This window comes from Pangasianodon hypophthalmus, chromosome 7 (genome assembly GCF_027358585.1).
Source record: "Pangasianodon hypophthalmus isolate fPanHyp1 chromosome 7, fPanHyp1.pri, whole genome shotgun sequence".
NCBI classification, from domain to species: Eukaryota; Metazoa; Chordata; class Actinopteri; order Siluriformes; family Pangasiidae; genus Pangasianodon; species Pangasianodon hypophthalmus.
Genome location: NC_069716.1, coordinates 5,320,595 through 5,341,903, shown reverse-complemented (window position 1 = coordinate 5,341,903; position 21,309 = coordinate 5,320,595). Strand labels below are relative to the sequence as shown.

The 21,309-nt window shown below is 38.6% G+C and overlaps 1 protein-coding gene across 3 annotated transcripts in view; it reads right to left on the bottom strand.

Annotated features, from left to right (window-relative positions):
- ldb2a (LIM domain binding 2a) overlaps positions 1–21,309 on the bottom strand; it is a 77,597-nt gene that overhangs the window by 27,073 nt on the left and 29,215 nt on the right. For all 3 annotated transcript variants that reach the window (XM_026940658.3, XM_026940660.3, XM_026940659.3), the window contains exon 3: positions 4,518–4,690. In XM_026940658.3, coding sequence (XP_026796459.1) covers positions 4,518–4,690 — 173 coding nt within the window. The remainder of the gene's footprint in view (positions 1–4,517; positions 4,691–21,309) is intronic.

The following is a 21,309-nucleotide window of genomic DNA, read 5'->3' as shown; positions in this document are numbered from 1 at the left end:
GAACCAAGATCAATATGTTTAACTGTTTGTTGAATGCCATTGTTTAATTTTTTTTCAAATTGTTAATGCCACATACTTTATTCAAATGATAAATACAGTACTTTATTCCATATAGACTCAGTGAAATGAGGAATAAAACATGACAGATTGTGATGTTTCAAGTTTCAAATTTCAGGTTTGTTGTCAGGTGCATAACGAGCGCTTTAAGCATCTATACACAGTGAAATTCTTGTGCTACAGTTTCACACTTCTACCCAGACACAGTGTAAAAACGATAAATGGACTCTTACGTAGTACAAAAAATAGCAAACTCTAAACATTGTACCCAAATGACCATGCAAAATTATTAATGTACTCTAAACAATACTACTACTAACAATAATAATAATAAACTGTAAACAGTATAAACATTGTACTCAGTCGGAAAGGTTATAGGTTATATGATGTTACAGGGAAATGATTAATGATAGGGTTGTGTGATGCGGACTGATGTAAAGCACACCCTGAGGTGGATTATTTTCCAATAACATCACGTCCCAAGATGTTTTATTCTTCTTGTAGTACAGCGATTTCGGCAAAGATTGCAATGTTTAATTTATTAATGGACGACACATCATGCTTTTGTAATGTATGGTGAGAGGCAGAACACAAGTCCTTAAACTCAGCAAGTATTTTATTAAAGTTAATCCAAAATCCATAATCATCAGTCTGTAGTGGAGGTCAAAACACAGACAGAGAGAGACAAAAAACAGGATAATATCTAATCACACAAAAACAGGAGCACAGGTCAAATCCAGGAAATCAAACTAGAAATACATGGACAGGGAAACAGGGAAACAAGGCTCGGAGTTAAAGACACGGAGGCATGATAAGACTTCACGCCGAAACAATGAAACATCAGGGCTTGAATAAGAAAACTAATCAAAGGAGGAAGTGAAAACTGGTTAGAACAATCATGACACAGTAGGAAGATAAACCAATGACAAGTCAGGGGTGGAGACAAGTCATGAATCAAAACAAAACATTGTGTTGTGAACAAAAACATAAAACACGGATGCAGCGTTGTTCATGCTGGGAGCCGGAGTGTGTGCTGAGAGGGGGAATCTGTGACAGCATGTTAACCATTTATAATTACATTTAACATTGTGAAATGTACACGAGACAGGTTATTTCCTGGTACCACTTATGTTATAACAACGATAAACAGTTGTTCCATCATCAGTTTTGCTTTTCTCTCTCTTGAAGTTAATATGAAAAAAAAAAAAAAAACACAGCTCTTTCATGTTACCTGAAACCTTTTCCGTGGCGGAAAACTCACTGACTGTTACTGTCACATTTTTCTTTTATTTCTTTTAAATATATTTATTTACTTATTAGTATCCTTAGATTATGGAAATCGTTATTGCCATACAAGTCTCTGTGAATGAATTGTTGCTATAGAAACGATAACGTATTAGAATAACCAGTCTGATTTGAGAATTTTTACTGTATATGTTTCCATTCGCGCTAAAAAAAACACAATCTTATTTAGTCTCTGTCCTGTCCAGTTTGTACGCCCAAGCTATGGTTAAGTGCAGAAGTATTAGCACCCTTCAAGAGACTAGCCAGAAATTGTTGTACAAAATAAACAGGTATCAATCAATCTTATGGTAAGGTTGTGTGTGAATATTTTTATAGACCAAATCAAACGAAAAATTCCCACCAGAAGTTTCAGTAACGCTGATTTTTTTCGTACTCGCGTGCGTAAGTTTATAAATGCCAATCAGTTGTAAAATTACCAAATACATTCATGGCACAAAACTCCGTAAAAGACAAAGCTCAGTATATTTTGTACATTATTGTATACTTTCCTAACGCAAGCTTTTGTTTCAGTCATGAAAAATAAGTATGAAATTCCATATTGACAAATAAAAAATTATACATTGAGTTGTAACTTTATTTAACAAAGTAAGAACTGGTTAAAAGGTATACTACATCATATCTACAGTTTTATATAATTTTAGAGGTTGAAGAAAGGATTATATCATCACTGTTCAATGCCACAAAACATAGTTTTCTGTGTATATTTAAACTTTCGCACTTCTATCACAGTGTGTGTTTTTTTAAGTTAACAACAAATTTTTTTGAATGCAGTTTCTACATACACAGTTGACTCCCTTCTGATGTTGATCAAATAGCAGAGATGGGTTTTTTCCTCCTTTTTGCTTCTGCATGATTCCAATATTTCAAGTGTGTAATATTCAGCCCATCTATGCATTCAGAATTTATGACGAGACCTTTTTTCATATTTGCTCTTGAAATATTGAAGCGCTCTCGCTGCAAACATGGCTTTTGCCAAAGGAAGCGAGGCGAGAGGTCGAAAAAAAGAAAGAGGCGGGTTTTAGATGAATGAAAGTACTGAGGAGAACGAGTGAAGCGAAGGGTTTCTAAGTACATATGAGCCGTTTCGCTGTGGGATTCCTAATGACGCTTGATGATAAACAAATATAGAATAATGGAAGTGATTAAGGCGGGGAATGAGTGCGTGTGTGTCGCGTTCATGAGCTTGTTTGATGTATTAGTTTGTTTACTGTCTCATACAGACTGGCTCATATGAGGATATAACAAACACAGCAGACGCAGACACGTGCACACACACACACACACACACACACACACATACGTGTCTTACTCTCCTTACGAGGATCCTCCACTGGCATAATTATGACTGTAGCTAAACTGTAATAGTAACTGTAACCTTAATATTGTAAAAATAACAATAATAATAATAATAATAATAATAATAATAATAAAAACAATTATAAGAATACCATAAACCTAACCCTAACCTCAGTCACCAAAAGAAAATATTTTGGATCTTTTTCTGTTTAAAATCAAATAAAATGACAAGAAAAAAACAGTTTTCCTTGTAAGGACACAACCACACACACACACACACACACACACACTCACACACACTGTGAATTGCCAAACAAATTAACATCTTCTGGCTTCGTTTTTTTTTTTATATAAAAGCTGCATTTTTTTGTTAAAAAAAAAGCAGTTTTCCTGATGGACACCAGCCAAATGTCCCTGCAAATCCAAAACCGACTCTGGGTCCCAAAAAGACATAAAAACACACCCATCAAAACGATGTGGACTGTATGGTGAGTGCTGTACTTTTTCAACTCCTTCTCACACCCATTCCCAAAGACATTCCTGACCAATCCCACCCACTTCCGATGGAAATCTGATCCGATCCTGTCTTCTCCTGCGGTTATTATTTTTGTATGTCCACAATATTTCCTAACAAACTCTGTGAGTCCAATTTTCAAAATAAAAACAAATGATAAATTTAAACCACGGTGACCCTGACAAATATGACATAGTTACAGAAGATGAATGAATGAACGCAGTAAACCACATGAGCAACTGCCATGAACAATAAACTCCTGTCTTAATGAACGAGGAGCTTCTTTGTCACGCAAGCTTCATATCTGCCCGAATATCTGTTTCAAGCTGAATGAGAGTAAAAACCACCTGATTCTGTGACTTTTTTGTTGCGTCCTGTGGGATCCCAGTCCTGATGTACATCTCTATGCGTGGACTGTATGTTTAGGACCCCAAATTGGTGTGTATACACGGCCATGGTGTAATTTGTTTGGAAATAAGTTGGTCTCAATAAAACAATGCTAGTCAAAATCCATCCAATTAAATGTTATTATGTAATTTATATTAGACATAGAAGGAATTTAAGTGAAAGCTTGGCTGTGGGTCAGAGTTTTGCTGTAGTAGTCGGGTGAGGATTCTAAGCTTGGTGCTGGGTGTCTGGTTTGGACAGAATATTTCCTTATATGGTCCGTCTGTGGTTAAAAAATTCATACCTAATTAGTAATTCAATTAAAAACCAAAGATTTGCTTTAGCATGTTGGCTTATGGTGCATGTTCACCAAGTTTGTCATGTTGCTTGGTATTCCTCAGTGAAGCGCCCTGTTGGATGTGTGTGGCAAAATCTGACTGTGTGGCGGGAAAAGTCTTGCGAAGTTCATTTAGCCAATCGGGAGACTGGAAGATATTTAAGTCGTCATAACCAAATTGATGTAAATGTCACATAAGAGCAGCAGCAGGGAGAAAATGTGCAAGTGGACACACAGCGTCAGTTCTAACCATGTTAGCCAATCAGATTTCAGTGTGGGCCACTGCCACCCTAAAGTGCCACCCCCATCCCGTAAGCATGCCCTTGGTTAAAACCTGCCACCAGTTCTCACTCCTTCATACATCACTACAGGTCAGAAGCGTGCGGCCCAATCAGACGTTTCCGTTTCAGAGAGTAAACTTTCCGAACTTCCCGCTCAACTCCGAAGACCTTTTCCCACCTTTGGGAGACTCAGACATTTTCTTTTTACCCTTTCAGCGTATATTTTGGTCCAGCCGGATCTTATTAAGATTGTAATGTGTAATTCAACAATGAGTATTTTCATGTGCACACACACACACACACACACACACACACAGACACACACACACACTCTGGTTACCTTGGTGAACATGGGCTTGCCGTGCTGCGTGACCATGGTGCACTGGTCGCAGTCCACGGTGATGCAGGAGTTGTGGAACGACTCTTTGGAGTGTTTGAGGATGTAGTAGAGATCTGTCACTCCTCCCTCAAACACCGTGCTGAAGTAGCGAGGGATCAGGGTCCGGCCGATTGCTGACAAACACACACAGCGTACACATCAAGACTGGAACGCAACATTCACTGCTTTATATATTAGTGATATATATATATATATATATATATATATATATATATATATATATATACAAATATAGCATGATACAGATCATGTATCAAAGAAATATCTTCAAATATCGGGATATGATCTTTTTGTCATATTGCCCAGCCATACTTATAACTTATAGGGTGATAGGGTGGGACCAGTGGTCGTAGCTTTTCTTTACCACTTCATTTTGCTCTGCTACAAATATTTTTTGTGGGTTGTTCATGTTCTGGATAAAACGACATTCCTAGATGATTCCTCAGCCAGACTGCTCAGCAAAGTGGCTACAGGAAAATGCAAAAAATGGCTGATATGCTTCATAAGAGCCTGCTGAGACTCTGGCATAGATCATGAGAGTCCCACAACCAGAGATCATTATAACAGGGAGTGTGTGTGTGTGTGTGTGTGTGTGTGTGTGTGTGTTCTAAGGCCAGAAACATTCAGTATGACAGTGGGAGAGAGACAGAGTGGGAGAGAGATAGAGAGCTGACTTTTATGTTGGTCAGTTTGTGTTTTTCCTGCAGGAGAAGCTGCTCAGTCGGACGGAGAGTTTCAGCACAGACAGACTCTGTAAGATGAGATTTTAAGCACAGCCAGCAGGGAGGATCTAATACCTGATTAAATGAGCTTTTCATACACTGCTGGACACTCCACTTCTGCAACTTCCACCACACTGCACATACCTGTTCTATTCTATTCTATTCTATTCTATTCTAATAACTTATTCTATTCTATTCTATTCACATTATATTCCAGTCCATTCCATTCTAATCACTTCCTATTCTATTCTATTCTATTCCCTCACATTCCATTCAATTCTAATAACTTATTCTATTATATTCTGTTCACATTATATTCCATTCTACTCTATTCTATTCTCTCACATTCCATTCCATTCTATTCTACTCCTTATTCTAGTCTATGCTTATTCTATTCTTATTCTATCACAGTATATTCCAGTCCATTCTATTCTATTCTCTCACATTCCATTCCATTCTGTTCTTCCTATTCTATTTTATTTTATTTTATTCTATTCTATTCCATTCTATTCCAGTTCATTCCATTCTGATCACTTCCTAATCTCTTCTATTCAATCACATCACATCCTATTCAAATTACGCTCTATTCTATTTTATTCTGTTCTATTCTATCACATTCTCTTCTATCCATTTTACTATATTCTATTTTATTCTGTTTTATCCTTTCACTCTATTCAAAACTATATCACTCTCTTCCATTCCATTCTATCCTATCACGTCATATTCAATTTTATCCTATCCAGTCTATTCTATTCTATTCCATTATCCTGTTCTGTTCTATCCCATTCTGTTCTATTCCATCCTAATTTATCCTGTCATATTCTATTCCATTCCATCCTATTCACTCTATTCTATCACCTCATATTCTATTCTATTTCATTCTATTCTATTCCATCCTGTCATATCCTACTCCATCGCCTTCCATGATGCAGCTGCCAGAAAAAGTTCAGTGTTTCAATATTATCTGAATGTTCATATTATTTGTACACTGAAGGAAATAAATAATTCATTTTTAATATTTGTGAACTTATGTCCTACTTTAAGTTGCCTAAAAATGAACTAAAAGATGAATTTAAGTAAAATATATATTTTTATTTTAAGTGTTGTTCCAAACTTTTGGCCTGCAGTGTATGTTATAATTAAATCACCAGAACACAGTGACATCTGTGTGAATTAAATTTGTCAGTCATTGTTTCCTAGCAAAACTGTAAAAAAAAAATCCAGCTCATATGATAATCACAGCCAATAAGAGCTGCTCTTGGTGATTCTACAGTGTAAGTGTACCGCATCCAGATGTCATTGAGGAACTATAAAATCTACGAAGCATCGCCTGAACACTCTGAACACTTTTATAAAAGCATGAATATGTGTAGCTTCTTACAGCTTTGTTTTGTCTGTTGAGCGAGCAGGACTCATTACTGTGCTATAAACACATTTCCATGCAGCCAGAACGGGCGCCTATATGAACAACTGTTTTAGTGGAAAGCATCCTGGCACCAATAAAAAAAAAAAACTCTACACGCATGCTCACACATGCAACTTCGCACCATTTCGAGCTGCTGTGCTGCGTCAACTTATCATTTTAATTTTGATGCCGAATGGACTGGCAGTCTGATCCAGCTCTGCGTCTGAGTTCAAGCAGAAATAATCCATCTCGCAGTCAAACTCCCCTCTGAGAGAAATTACGAGTGTGCCGTCAGCCCTGAGGGAGCACACAGAGGGGGGAGAGAATGAGAGAAAAGGAGGGAGAGATGGAGAGAGAAAGAAAGAGAGAGAGACCCTGGAACAGAGAGAGAGAGTGAGTGAGAGAGAGAGAGAGAGAAAACTTCATTTAGAGAGTCTCCCTCAAGACAGGCGCCGCTGCTTAGAGCCACGCAGCCGAACGGAGAAAATCAAACGGCTGCAAACGGCCTGTTCCTTAAATTGGCTAAAGTGCGGCATGACTAAATGAACACACAAATACTTTAGAAAAGGCGAGAGGGTGAAAAACAGAGGGACGGATAGAGGGAGGGAGGGATGGAGAGAGGAGGAGGAGGAGGCAGGGCGCATAAGCGAAGGTCTCCCCAGTGGTTAGGACACGACAGGAGCTGACTGCTAATGAGGATGGAGAGGGGGGGGGTATGAGCGAAAATAAATATGAAATGGTTATGAACGAGAAAATGGCGTGGCGAGATGGAGAATGAAAAAGGACAGAGAGAGAGAGAGAGAGAGAGAGAAAGAGAGAGAGAGAGAGAGAGAGGGTGATAAGTTTTTTTCTTGAAAGGAACCCCTGATGGCCTGTTTGGGTTCTCCAGCTCTGTGGCACAGGGACCTTTTTCTTAACCACACACACTAGTGAGGATGAACGCACGTGTCAGTCGTGGCCATCACAGCACCGACATCGCTCTGAAATCATAAACAGGATTAAAGCGGCGAACTGCGTACGGTTCATGTGTTTTAAGGAATCTGAATAAAAACTTTCAATTGAAAAGCCTATAATCAACCAGGACACACCGTCCAATAAACTAAAATAAGCTCAAACAAACACAAAGCTTACTGAGTGGAAAACACTTCCTTTCAGTAAGCAAGTGGAAATTGCTACATTTTGTAATTACAGTGAAAGAACATGCAAATGCAACTCAGTGCCAACGAGTAAAATGGTCACTTGTAATTTGTCATTTTGCTACATTAATGCAGCACGTTCACACCAGACACGCTGTTTTTTTGTTGTTTTTTTTACATACTCTACATTCAACCCAATACATATTTAGGCTTGCATTTGGGAAAACACACAAAATCATATCAACTCATATCAACTTCTGCCAAATAGATACAAAGGTACAAACACAAATACTGCCCCTAATCAACGCAATTCATTTTTATTTGAGACAACAGGCAGTATCAAATAAACAGGAAAAATCATTAATACACCTGAATCACTAACACATCTGAATCACTAAGACACCTAACTCACTAACACTAATCACTAATACCTGAATCACTAACACACCAGATTCTCTAACACACCTGCAAATCTAACACCTGAATTACTAACACGCCTGAATCACTAACACACCTGAATCAGTAACACATGTGAACCACTAACACCTGAATCGCTAACACATCTGAATCACTAACACCTGAATCGCTAACACATCTGAATCACTAACACCTGAATCCCTAACACACCTGAATCACTAACACACCTGAATCCCTAACACCTGAATCGCTAACACATCTGAATCACTAACACCTGAATCCCTAACACACCTGAATCACTAACACACCTGAATCCCTAACACCTGAATCGCTAACACATCTGAATCAGTAACACCTGAATCGCTAACACATCTGAATCACTAACACCTGAATCGCTAACACATCTGAATCACTAACACCTGAATCGCTAACACATCTGAATCACTAACACTTCTAAAGCACTAACATCTGCATCACATAAATCTGAATCACTAACACCTGAATCAATAACACACCTGAATCCCTAACAGCTGAATCACATAAATCTCAATCACTAAAACCCGAATCAATAATACACCTGAGTCGCTAACACCTGAATCACCAACATACCTGAATCACTAACACACCTGAATACCTAACACCTGAATCAGTAACACATCCGAATCACTAACACACCTGAATCCCTAACACACCTGAATCACTAACATCTGAATCACATAAATCTGAATCACTAACACCTGAATCGCTAACACCTGAATCACTAACACTTCTAAAGCACTAACATCTGCATCACATAAATCTGAATCACTAACACCTGAATCAATAACACACCTGAATCCCTAACAGCTGAATCACATAAATCTCAATCACTAAAACCCGAATCAATAATACACCTGAGTCGCTAACACCTGAATCACCAACATACCTGAATCACTAACACACCTGAATACCTAACACCTGAATCAGTAACACATCCGAATCACTAACACACCTGAATCCCTAACACACCTGAATCACTAACATCTGAATCACATAAATCTGAATCACTAACACCCGAATCAATAATACACCTGAATCCCTAACACACCTGAATCACTAACACACCTGAATCGCTGACACCTGAATAGAGATATATATATAATATAAGTGAAAACCCTGCTACAGTTTGTCCATCTGCTCTCCACCCCAGGATCTGTCAGTCCTCAGCACTTCTGAATAAAGTTTTTAATCCACCAACTCCTGTCATGATCAGACAACACCACAATCATGTCAGAGAGCCTCTTTATTGAGTGTGTATGTTTTTTAGTCTCTCTCTCTCTCTCTCTCTCTCTCTATCTCTTGGCCGTGTCTGAGGGTCTGCGCACTGATTGGCCCATCACACAGCGCCGCACTCCAGAGATGGCATTACGCACCCGCTTGTTTCGGCTAACACGCTGCACAACATATGCTTCTCAAGTAATGTGTACCCAAACACGCAATTTACAAATAATTAACGTGGTGTTAATTAGACGCATTAATTCACACAGCGCGTGGGCCTCAGGAAGGATGCCAACACTCACAGCCAAAAAGATGAGAGTGAGGAATTCAGCTCAGAGTGGTGAGGGTGTGTGGAGAGAGAGAGAGAGAGAGAGAGAGAGAGAGGACAGCAGACTGGCTGGGACACAGGAAAAAGGGATGAAAAAGGCAGAAAGACAGAAAAAACAAATAGTTGACAAATAGAAAGTCAGAGAAACAATCCGAGAGACTGACAGACATAGGGAGACAGACATGAGAGAATTTAGGGAGTGAAAGAGAGAAAGGCAGACAGAGAAGATCTGAGAAAGAGAGAAAGAGAGAGAGAGAATGGCAGAGAGAATGATGGTTGATAAAGAAAAAAGAGAATGACAGACAGAAAAAGAAAGAAAGGCAGGCAGAAAAAAAAGAATGATGAGGAGAGACAGATACAAACAGAGAGAGAAAGACAGCTGGAGAGGCATATGAGAGGGGGAGAGAGACAGAAATAGAAAGACAGACAGAAGGAGGGAGAATGACAGACAGAAACAGAAAGAACAGAGATCAGTAGAGACAAAAGATAAAACTAATGGTACTGAGTGTACAAATAAACACTGAAGCAACTCACACACACACACACTCACGCACAAACGAGCAGGGGGGGGTAAGGGGGAGGAGGAGGGCAGTGTAAGCTGGAGGAAGCTGGCCGCACTTTGGTGTGATTATGCAGCCGATGCAGTGTTCTGCAGTGCAATGCATGCTGGGAAGACAGAGCAGACTGGAGCAGGGTGTGAAATGGAGGCGCTCCTGCACCCAGTCTCCCGTTTACCTCATAAACCCGCCGTTATTTATAACAGTGATGAAAGAACCATGAAATACCTCAGATCACGGGGAAAAAACGTGTAATATAGCCACGCGTTTATTAAAGATTTAAACACGTTGAACACGTTGAACATTTCTGCATGTTTGACTTTATTATATTTTCTGTTTGATACATTTGTGACCTGGGATCTGTCTATCTCTCTCTCTCTCTCTCTCTCTCTCTATATATATATATATATATGTGTGTGTGTGTGTGTGTGTGTGTGTGCCTCTTAGTCTCTTTCTTGTGTGCGTGTGTTACAATTCCACACTCACACAGGCTTGTGCTTAATAAATTAAAATTGAAAAATATCACCAGTTGTAAATTTCTGATAAAATTCGGATTAAAACAGACTCCTTCAAAGATTAAAATAAATAAATAAATAAAAAATTCCTTAAAAATGTGTCTGGCTTTTAAATTACACAATTTCTTATTCAATTCCTTTCTTATCCAATTCCTTTTACCTCCACACTAGGAGTGAACGTAGAACAGCATGGCAGTGTAGGAAAAAACTAGCATTTCTTTTATAGCACTAGAAAACTAACAAACCACAAGCTTCAGAATGAAAAAAGTAACGTTACACCACAGCACTGATGAATTCTCAAATCTGATTGGTCAGAAAATGTCATTCAAATCACAGGTTTACGTATATCAGTGCATTCATTCTAATGTGTTATCGTTTCTATAGTAACAGTTCATTCACAGGGTCTTGTATACTGGACTATACGAAACTAAAAATATATAAAAATTGTGTCAAAACTATTCAAATGAGAAAAGTGTAGTTTTTTCTTTCAGCTGATGGTTATTTACTGTTTTGTAATTTTGTAAAGGAGTCTCCAGTGTCAGTGCTTTTTGAACTCGGAGGACTTTGCACTTTGTTTCTTGGTCACATGACACACTCCATTTTTGTGTCTTATTAACGGTAATACAAAGAAAAAAGAGAAGCTCGTGAGATAACGAATGTTTATGACTGCTATAACAAGAGTGGTAGATAAAAAAAAGTATGTGTTGTTCTTAAATTACTAAAAATTATAATCGTTGGTAGATTGCTGTGGTGTAAGAGGAATAAATTTGCTGTGGTATAAGAGGAATAAAACACTTTGGGACATGAATCACACCATCATTTCATCCTAACAACAAAGCAAGCTAGCATGTATAATTTCTAATTCTATTCTAATGCTAATGTTTAAATGCTAATGAAATACATATGTATTAAATAAATATTATCTGATTTTACATTTAGGTGAACTCATCCTTGTCAATTATGGCATATTTTATTTTCATTAAATTCAAATATAATAATTATAAACTACTTTTATTTAAAATATTTAGGCAGTAATTTTTTTCAAAGTAGTATGAACCTCTTTACATTTCACAATTTTGCAAGACATATATATTTTTCTTGAGTTTTTCAGGATTGCTCCTAATGATGTATGAATTATCATAACATCACTTTATTGTTTTTTTCACTATTAAATTCTTTCAAAAGAATTCATTTGAAAGCTCAATGGTCACTGCAGGAATTAGTTGTCTCAGAAAGTGTAAAAATAATAATAATAATATGCACATTTAAACCATGTGACACAAGGGAGGTGGGTGGAGCTTAGAGTAGGAAGCATTCTGAATTTGCATATTTATAAAATCTGGATTTCTTAATGAGAGGAAAACTATATGTACTTCTACACCTTTTCTTTTGTGGAACCACCACAACTTTTGATTCAACATAAAAAGCATTTTGTAGTCTTCAAAACAGTTTTTTCTTCTTTAAAGTTTTATTTTTCTATCATACAGACATTCATAGTTTCTGCTTTGAGCAAAGCACGTACAATCACAGATGAGAAAAGAAAGAGAGAAAAACAAAGAAAAGCTTGCGCCCTGCCCGTCCTCATCAGTAATTAACTCTCCAGGGACTAACACACACACACACACACACACACACACAAAGGCAGATCAGTGTGACTAGACGCTGCTTGTCCTCCAGCAGGACTGTGGTCAGGAGTAAACACTGAATTTTAAACAGACACCGATGATTATCTATCAGTTCAAATAGGGCACAATGCTTCTCTCAGCAGAGCCGAGATCCTGCGAAATCCTGCGTTTTCTCATCCTGTCTCGTGGGATTTCGCCAAGTAAAAACCCAACAGAAGCATTAAATCCATAAAATTTCAGTAGGGCTATTTCTAATTTCTAATTCTAGCCTTAATTTCAGCATTGTTATACAAATGAAGTCAAGGCAAATTGTTATGAATTTGCAGTTATGTAATTTTATATAAAATGCATTAGCATTTCCTATTGATGGGATGAACAGTAATTACGAAAAATCATTTAAAAAATATTCGAGTGTTTAAATATATAACTATTTAATACTCCTCTTACTACTATTACTACTACTAATAATTTTCAAATCAGTTTGTGGAACCTTTACCAAAATGTTATTAAAAATGTTTCATCAATATTGTGTATTTCTGTGATTTATTGTAGGGCCTACAATCAATATGTGGTAAATACATATTTGTATAATGATCATGTGATGCCACTAATGACCTCAGCTCACCCACATCCCACAGATTAAAATCAAATTCAATGGGCAAGTTTCATTTAAAGGAATTAAAGCAGCAGTTTGTGATGATTACAGCCATCTGCTGCCTTTGGCTAAAAATGCAATACAAACATTGACAAGTCTTCCCTTTGACCTCAAATGACCACATGACCTCATGAGTTGCCTTTTAGTGAAAAGAGGCAAAGCTGAGCAGCTTTGAATCCTGGGAGCGGAGCTAATTTCAGGGCCAGAAAAGTGTAAATAGAAGCCTGAAACTAAGAAAGTGAGGCTTGTTGCATTGCAGTGATATAAATTCTAAGGCATCTTTTGGAACTATATGAATATCACAGATCATTAACATCATTTGTAAAATTAAATGTATATTATTTAAATGTTACAAATGAGCTGATAATTGCTTATAAAAGATATTGCGATATAACAGTGGAATTTGGTTTGGTTAGGTTTCTACTAAGCAAACAAACGTTTAAAGAAAAAACACAGTAAATATGTTTATATTAAAAATATTTGTAATGCGTCTAGAGATTGCGGTGCTGATTTGTTGGCTGATGTTGAATTCTCGTTATTCCTGTAAGACGTTAGTGGTTGTGTTTCACGCTGACGTCACAGGGAACGTTGCTTGCGCAGTTACTATGGTGCTTAATTAGAGAAAGATCTTCTACATTCTCAAACATGAATGATAATGGTCAAAAGAGCAAGAGATTCTTTTCTCACTCATCATTTTCCCACAATGCTCAACTTCATATTAATGAAAAATCCAGCAGAAAGGTAGTGGAGACAGCATTATAAAATACATCCAAATAAACTGAAGATCGGATTTTAATTATAAAGATTAATATGCAATTCGTTCAGAGTGGAGAATTCCATTAAAGGTATATTTGAACTTGCGTGAATTCTGCTTCGTGAACTGCTTGTTCTGTTAGGCTCGCTGGTGAGGAAAGAGTTAAATATGCATCTAAACTCACAGACACACACACACACACACACACACAGCTTTTTCCATTCGTGTTGGTGGAGGCCTGGCCAACCTTGACCCGCTCGCCTCACCAATATAAACAACTTTTAGTCTCCTCTTTAGTTTTAGCAGAGAAGCAGAGAGAAAAAAACCCCAGATGGAACAAATGGAACAGAATAAAAAATGAAAAAAATAAAAAGAATGCCTGGATTCTTTGGTGATTTACTGAAAAACACACAGTGGTGGAAATAAAATGAGCCAGACTCATTTTAAGAGGGCTGTCTTAAAATGTCAGCATTGCAACCACAAAAACAAAACCACCTTTGATACCTTTTCATTATAAACACTCAGTGCTTCATTATTATGTAACATATATATATATATATATATATATATATATATATATATATATATATATATATGCCTACTGTGTACTACAGTACTGAGTGTAGCAAACACAGACACATTAAAGCCTCATGCTGCACAATTATAGCGTCTGTGTGTAATGGTCAGAGACAGTTTAATACATGCAATATGCAAATTCTTTCTGTTTAATATGCAAGTTATATTGAATATTACTTTGTGTATCACCAGAGTTGAGATGAACTGATTTCTCATCTCCTCAGTATTTACAGCTCCTCCATAGCTAAGTACACCCCTTCTCACTTCTAAACAAAATAGCAATGACAGCTGGCTCACAATTGATAAGAAGTGCTAATATAAAATGGTGTGACAATATTAATAATAATGAGGATTAATAATAATAATTGTAATATGTTCTTCATGCTTTGGTAATATTATAATCGGATGGATGGATTGATGGATTGATTGACGGACGAACAGGCGGATGATCAGATAGATGATGACAAATGGATTATGGATGGATGATGCATGGTTAGATAGATGGATGGTAACAGATTGATGGCTGGCTGGCTGGCTGGCTGGCTACATGGATGAGTGGATGGATGGATGGACAGATGGATGGATGGATAGACCGATAATGAATTAATGAATGATGATGAATGAACAATGACAGACAGACAGTGGATGGATGTTAGATGAACAATGACAATGGATGGATGGAAGGACTGATGGATGAGCAATGATAGAGCATAAATGGATGGATGGATGGATGGATGGATGAATGATTGGAGGGATAGATGTATGGATGGATAGACTATGGATACATAACGGACAGATGATGACAGATGGACAGGGGTTAATGGATGGATGAGGGATGGATAGATGGATGATGACTGGATGGATGAACACTGACAAGCAGTAGATGGATGGATGGATGAACGATGACATAGACAATGAATAGATGGGCGAATGGTTAATTCTCTTAATACAATGCAGAAGAACAGCTTTGGTAAAATTTTCTCTCATATCTGTCTCATCCTGAGACTCCTGAGTTGTGAATTTTTTGAGTTTTAAATGAAAATTGAGCAGTTTTGAATATGAATATGCATATTTTTAACATTTAAATGAACAGAATCCAACAATTGGTCTTAGACTTGTATCAACAGACAGTTCTGAGTCAACAGTTTTTGTTCTTTCCTCAGTACTGGGAAACCTCTTGTCTATGCTAATCACACATATGCTACACACACAGTAGAGAGAGATTAGGCCAAAACACTGAAGTGCTGCTTTAAACTCTTGTCTTTACTTTACTCACTACACTGAGGTAATATAGTATATTAGCTAGCATAGTATAGTATAGTAGCTAGCATATAATGCTGACTCATGGTTAGCATGTTTATTGTTATTACTAGCGAACTGAAACAAGCCTGTCACACGATGCTAACTCACACTGAATGAGCTGATACACACAAGAGGAGTGTTTACAGCCTAGTACATTGCTTTTGTCATGTTTTTATAGAAATAGACAACCTCTTTGGTGTTTTCTTGCAAACGTCAGTTACAAATTAATTTAAAAATAAATTTCTGACAAATATTTTAGAGCTCAAACTTGTGAGGTAAAAAATGGTCTTGCTTGGGTTTTGGGCTAACATATGCTACATCTTTACAAGCACAAACAATCACTCTCTCTCTCTCACATACACACATACACACACACACACACACACACACACACACACACCGAAATTCACACACAAACAAACACTAGATTGTGGAATTCAGAACCCAGTATATGAAATATTCATCAGTCATAAAACTTTAATTCAATCTCTCTTTCTTTCTCTCCCTCACCCTCTCCACTCCTCCCCCACCTCTCTCTCTCTCTATCTGTTTTTCACAAACTTTTTGTCAAAGCACACAGCTCTGTGAAGTCAAACTACTTGGTGCGAAGTGAAAATAATTGATAGGAGAGACAGGATGAAATGGTGGCGCGTGTGAGGGTGCTGTGTGAACATTCTGCATACGGAATTCATATCAGAAATCTGACAGTAAACATATGGATAATAGAAGAAAAGCAAAACCAAAACAACTAACAATGACATACAGCCAATAAAGTGAAGGAGAATTCATTCACTCCTGCAAACTTTTGATTTTTTTTTTCTCAGTGTTATTGTTGTTGAGGGAAAAGTTTGCTGTGGGTGTGAGCATGTGTGTGTGTGTGTGTGTGTGTGCGCGCTTATAAATTCAGAGGTGATTTCAGATGTGTTATAATAAACACACACACACACCACAAAGATAAAATATGCTTCCTTGCTCATCTGGTTACTTGTATTTATAATTAGAACTCATAAGCTATTAAGCAAAGTAAAAAAAATTATTCCATTAATAAATACTGATAACACACAAACAGTCCAAATACAAAATGTCACTTTTGCACCCATCCATTTGGCCTCATAAAAGCTTTTAGAAGAAAAAAAAAGCAAAAGAAAATAAAGAACATTGTCATTAAGACCATTTTAAATATTACAAATATTGAAAATAAATATAAATATTTCAGAAAAACAAATTATAATCTCTGTGTGATTGTAAAGATAACTTTATTTACTTATTTATTTATTTATTAGAGACACAGAGAGAGAAAGACAGAGAGATACTGAGAGACAGAGAGAGATACAGAGAGATATACTGAGAGAGATACATACAGACATACAGAGTGAAAGAGAGAAAGAGAAAGAGAGAGAAAGGGTTGAGAGTGAAGTGGTTAGTGTGATAGATTATTTTCTCTCTCTCTCTCTCTCTCTCTCTCTCTTTCCCTCTCTCCAATGTTAATCCCTAAAGACAAGCTGAGAAAGAGAGAGACCGAGCCGAGCCTCACTGACACGCAGCCACCTCTCACACGCCTCGCTTCACACCATCGCCTCACACACACACTCACACTCTCTGCCTGTGTGTATGTGTGTGTGTGTGTGTGTGCGTGTGAGATGTTGTGTATTCACTAATAGGTTATGTGATTTGCTTTGTGAGTTTTTGTCAGACTGTTTGACTGTGAAAGCCTTGTGGTGTGTGTGTGTGTGTGTGCGTGTGTGTGTGTGTGTGTGTGTGTTTCCCATGGGTCCACCGCCCCTTCACCCCATCCATAATTCAGGAGACAGTCGCTCTCTCCCCGCTCTCCCTCGATGCCCGTGGGGTGATGCGCACACTGAAGAGCAAATGCCATCAGTGTGTCCACTTCAGGACAAACGCATGTCTGCTGTCTCCATTCCATCAGCTAGCAAACGCTAGCACATTTTCCACAGCTAATATGAAGGATGCACACTTCCTAAGTTTAATCATGATCACCATTTTTGGCTTCTTTAGTCAATTAGAAGTAATCGATTATCATATAGGTGAGTTGTGAAAGCAGAGGTGGGTGATGTGAGGACAAAAATCATTTCGATATTTGAAGACATTTTCTACAATCAAAAGATTAAGAGCTTCAGTTAATGTGGAGAAAACATGATCTCAGTGATCTCAGTGATCGTGGCACGGTTGTTGGTGTCCGACTGGCTAGTGTAAGTAGTTCAGAAACTGCTGATTCCCTGGGACTGAGTGACAGTCAGAGGAGAACGGTCAGACTGGTTCGAGCTGACAGGAAGACTACAGTAACTCTAATAACCACTCTTTACATCCGTGGTGAGCAGAAAAGCATCTCCGAATGCACAACACCTCAAATCTGAGGCAGATGGGTTACAACAGCAGAAGACCACATCTGTTTCTTAACATATATAAGCAGTTTGTTGTTCATTCTGCCATTACCAGCTCTTTAAACACACACACTCCTCCACACACACTTGTATCCCTCAGTGTGATGTGATCAGATCATGTTTGGAACATTAACTCTGTGTGTGTGTGTGTTGCTGAGAGCTTAAGTCTCCCGCTGTCATGCTAGCGTACGCACGCTAAAATCAGCCGCACCTCACTGCGGGATGCTCCCTGATGTTTATTGATATGGCCTCGTTCAAGTGAAGTCTCACACACTCAGGTAATTCCTCCCTTTGTGCTGCGATCAATTCAGTCCCCGCTCTGCGCACCTCCTTTATTCCTCCTGAGTGAATTAGGAGTGACGAGAGAAGGGTTCCCGCTGGGTCAGTTTAGATAACCTCTCACTCACAAACACACACACACACACACACATACACACACACAGAACTGATGCTAGGGGACAGCACCTCACCACAAAGAGAAAGAGAGACGAACAGAAAAACAGAAGGAGACATAAATAGAGAAGGGATCATTAGAGAGAGAGAGAGAGAGAGAGTCTTTCAGACACAGAAGGAAAGGTACACTAGAGCTAGAAAAGAAGTGATCATTAGAGGGCAAGAAAATAAGATTGAGGGTGCGAATGAGAGAGAGAGAAAGGGAGAATTAGAAATGGAGCAAGAGATCATTAGAGAGAAAGAGAAAGAAGTCGAGTGACATTGAGAACGAGGGAAGAAAGAAAGGGTGAGAGACCGAAAGAGAGAAAAAGAAAGAACAGATGGAGCGAGTGGGACAGAAAAACAAAAAGATAGGGAGAGAATGATAGTAATGGAGAGAGAAAGAGAAGATTAGGCGAGCACGATGGAGAGGAAAACAGAGAAAAAAACAAAACAGAGTGAGAGACAGAAAGGAAAAAAACAAAACATTTGAGACCGAAGGGAACATTAGAGAGAGAGAGAGAGAGAGAGAGAGAGAGAATAAGGGCTAAAGAGAGGGGAGAGGAAGAGAAAATGAATGAGAATGAGAAAGAAACAGAGAAAAAGAGAGAGGGAACATTAGAAATAGAGAAAGGGATCATTAGAGAACAAGAGAAAGAAGCCAAGAGATATATAGGAGGGGATGGGAGAGATACAGAAACAGACAAAAGCAGAGAGAGAGAGAGAGAGAAAGAGAGAGAGAGAAAGAGAAAGAGAAAGAGAAAGAGAAGGATTTCTCAAATACTAACACTTTCTGATATTGGGATCATCATTCAATCAAAAGCCTGCATATAGAATTTCTTTTGAACCTCATATCCAAAAAAGAGCCATCATCTAAAAATGAAACACACTGACAGAGTACAGACTCAGTAATCACACAGAAACTGGCTGCTGTGGTGGAAACAGAGCTGCGCCTTCTAACCGAATACACTTCAGTGAAAAATGTGAGAAAATGTGCGAAAATATGAATCATCACCCTGAAAGGAGAAGTGAAATAATTCGAACAGCAGCCAAATTTTTCGGTATCATGTTACTGTCTTGAGTTATTTATTGCTCCATTGTTGGGTTATTGCGAGTTCAAATCGCAACGATGACTCAGTCGTACATGCCCAGGAGTCAAGAGAACAAATTTAGCTATGCTGTCTGGGTGGGAGGGAAGCCATTACTTTCTCCCCTGTCAATCACAGAGACACTAACCAATCACTGGCATCTGTGAGGTCATACTGAGGAGAGCAGATAGCGCTTTCCTCCGAGTGTGTTATGCTAACCTGGGACGTAGCAGTTTGAAAAGATGCGGTGGCTAGCTTCATGTGTCTTGAAGGAAGCACGTGTTAGCCTTCACCTTCCCCGATTGGTAGCTGTCACATGTTAGAGGAGAGTTAGTTAGTGAAAAAAAAGTACACTGTGTCATTAGTGTAAAGAAGAATGTTGTAAATATAAATTACAGTAACTACCTGATGACAGAGAATGAGAGAACAAAACAGGCGGAGGAACAAATCAGAACAGATGAAGAGAGCAACAGATAAAGAAAAAATATATACCACAAAGGATAGTAACAGAGAAATAGAAAGAAAGAACAGATGGGGAGAGCGAGACAGAGAAAAAGAAGTATTGGATAAGAGCGAGAAGAAAACAGAAAAACAGAAAAAAGACAGACACAGATAGAAAGGAAATATTATTAAAGGGTGAGAAAGAGAGAGAGAAGGATAAGAGAGAGGGGGAGAGAGAGGCAAAGAGAGAAAAAGGGTCATTAGAGACAGAGAGGAAGTGATCATTAGAGGGCAAGAGAAAGCCACAGAGAGTGAGTGAGAGAAGAAAGAGAGAGAGATGAGGAAGAAAAGAATGAGGGAGAGAACATACAGAGATAGGGAGGAAAGACAGGAGGAGAGGACACACAGGGATGGGAAGAAACAAATGAAAGCCAGGTGGAAAGGACAAACAGTGACAGGTAGGAAAGACAGGTGGGAAGGACACAGGAACAGGTTTGAGGGAGAGACAGGTGTAAAGGACATGGAGACAGGGAGGAAAGATGGGTAGAGAGGACATAGAGACAGGGAGGAAGGACAGGTGAAGTGAACCCAGAGACAGGAGAAAGACAGGTGGAGAGAACACAGAGAGACAGAAAGAAAGACAGGTGAAGAGGACACAAGAGACAGGGAGCAAAGACGGGTGGAGAGGACACAGAGACAGAAAGAACAGACACATGGAAAGGACACACAGATACAGGAAGAAAAACAGATGGAGAAGACACTGGGTAAGGGCAAGAGACAGATAAAGAGAACAATGGGGGTCAAGGAGGACAGAAAGACAGACAGATATACAGAACACCAAGTCAGGGAGGAAAGACTTATGGAGAGGACACTGAGTTGGGGAAGAGAGACAGGTGAAGAGGACACTGGGTCTGGGAGGAGAGACAGGTAGAGGACACCAGATCAGGGAGGAGAGACAGACAGAGGACACTGTGTCAGGGAGGAGAGACAGATGAAAAAGACACTGGGTCAGGGAGGAGAGACAGACAGAGGACACTGGCTCAGGGGAATAAAGACAGATGAAGAGGACACTGTCTCAGGGAGGAGAGACGAATGAAGAGGATAATGGGTCAGGGAGGAC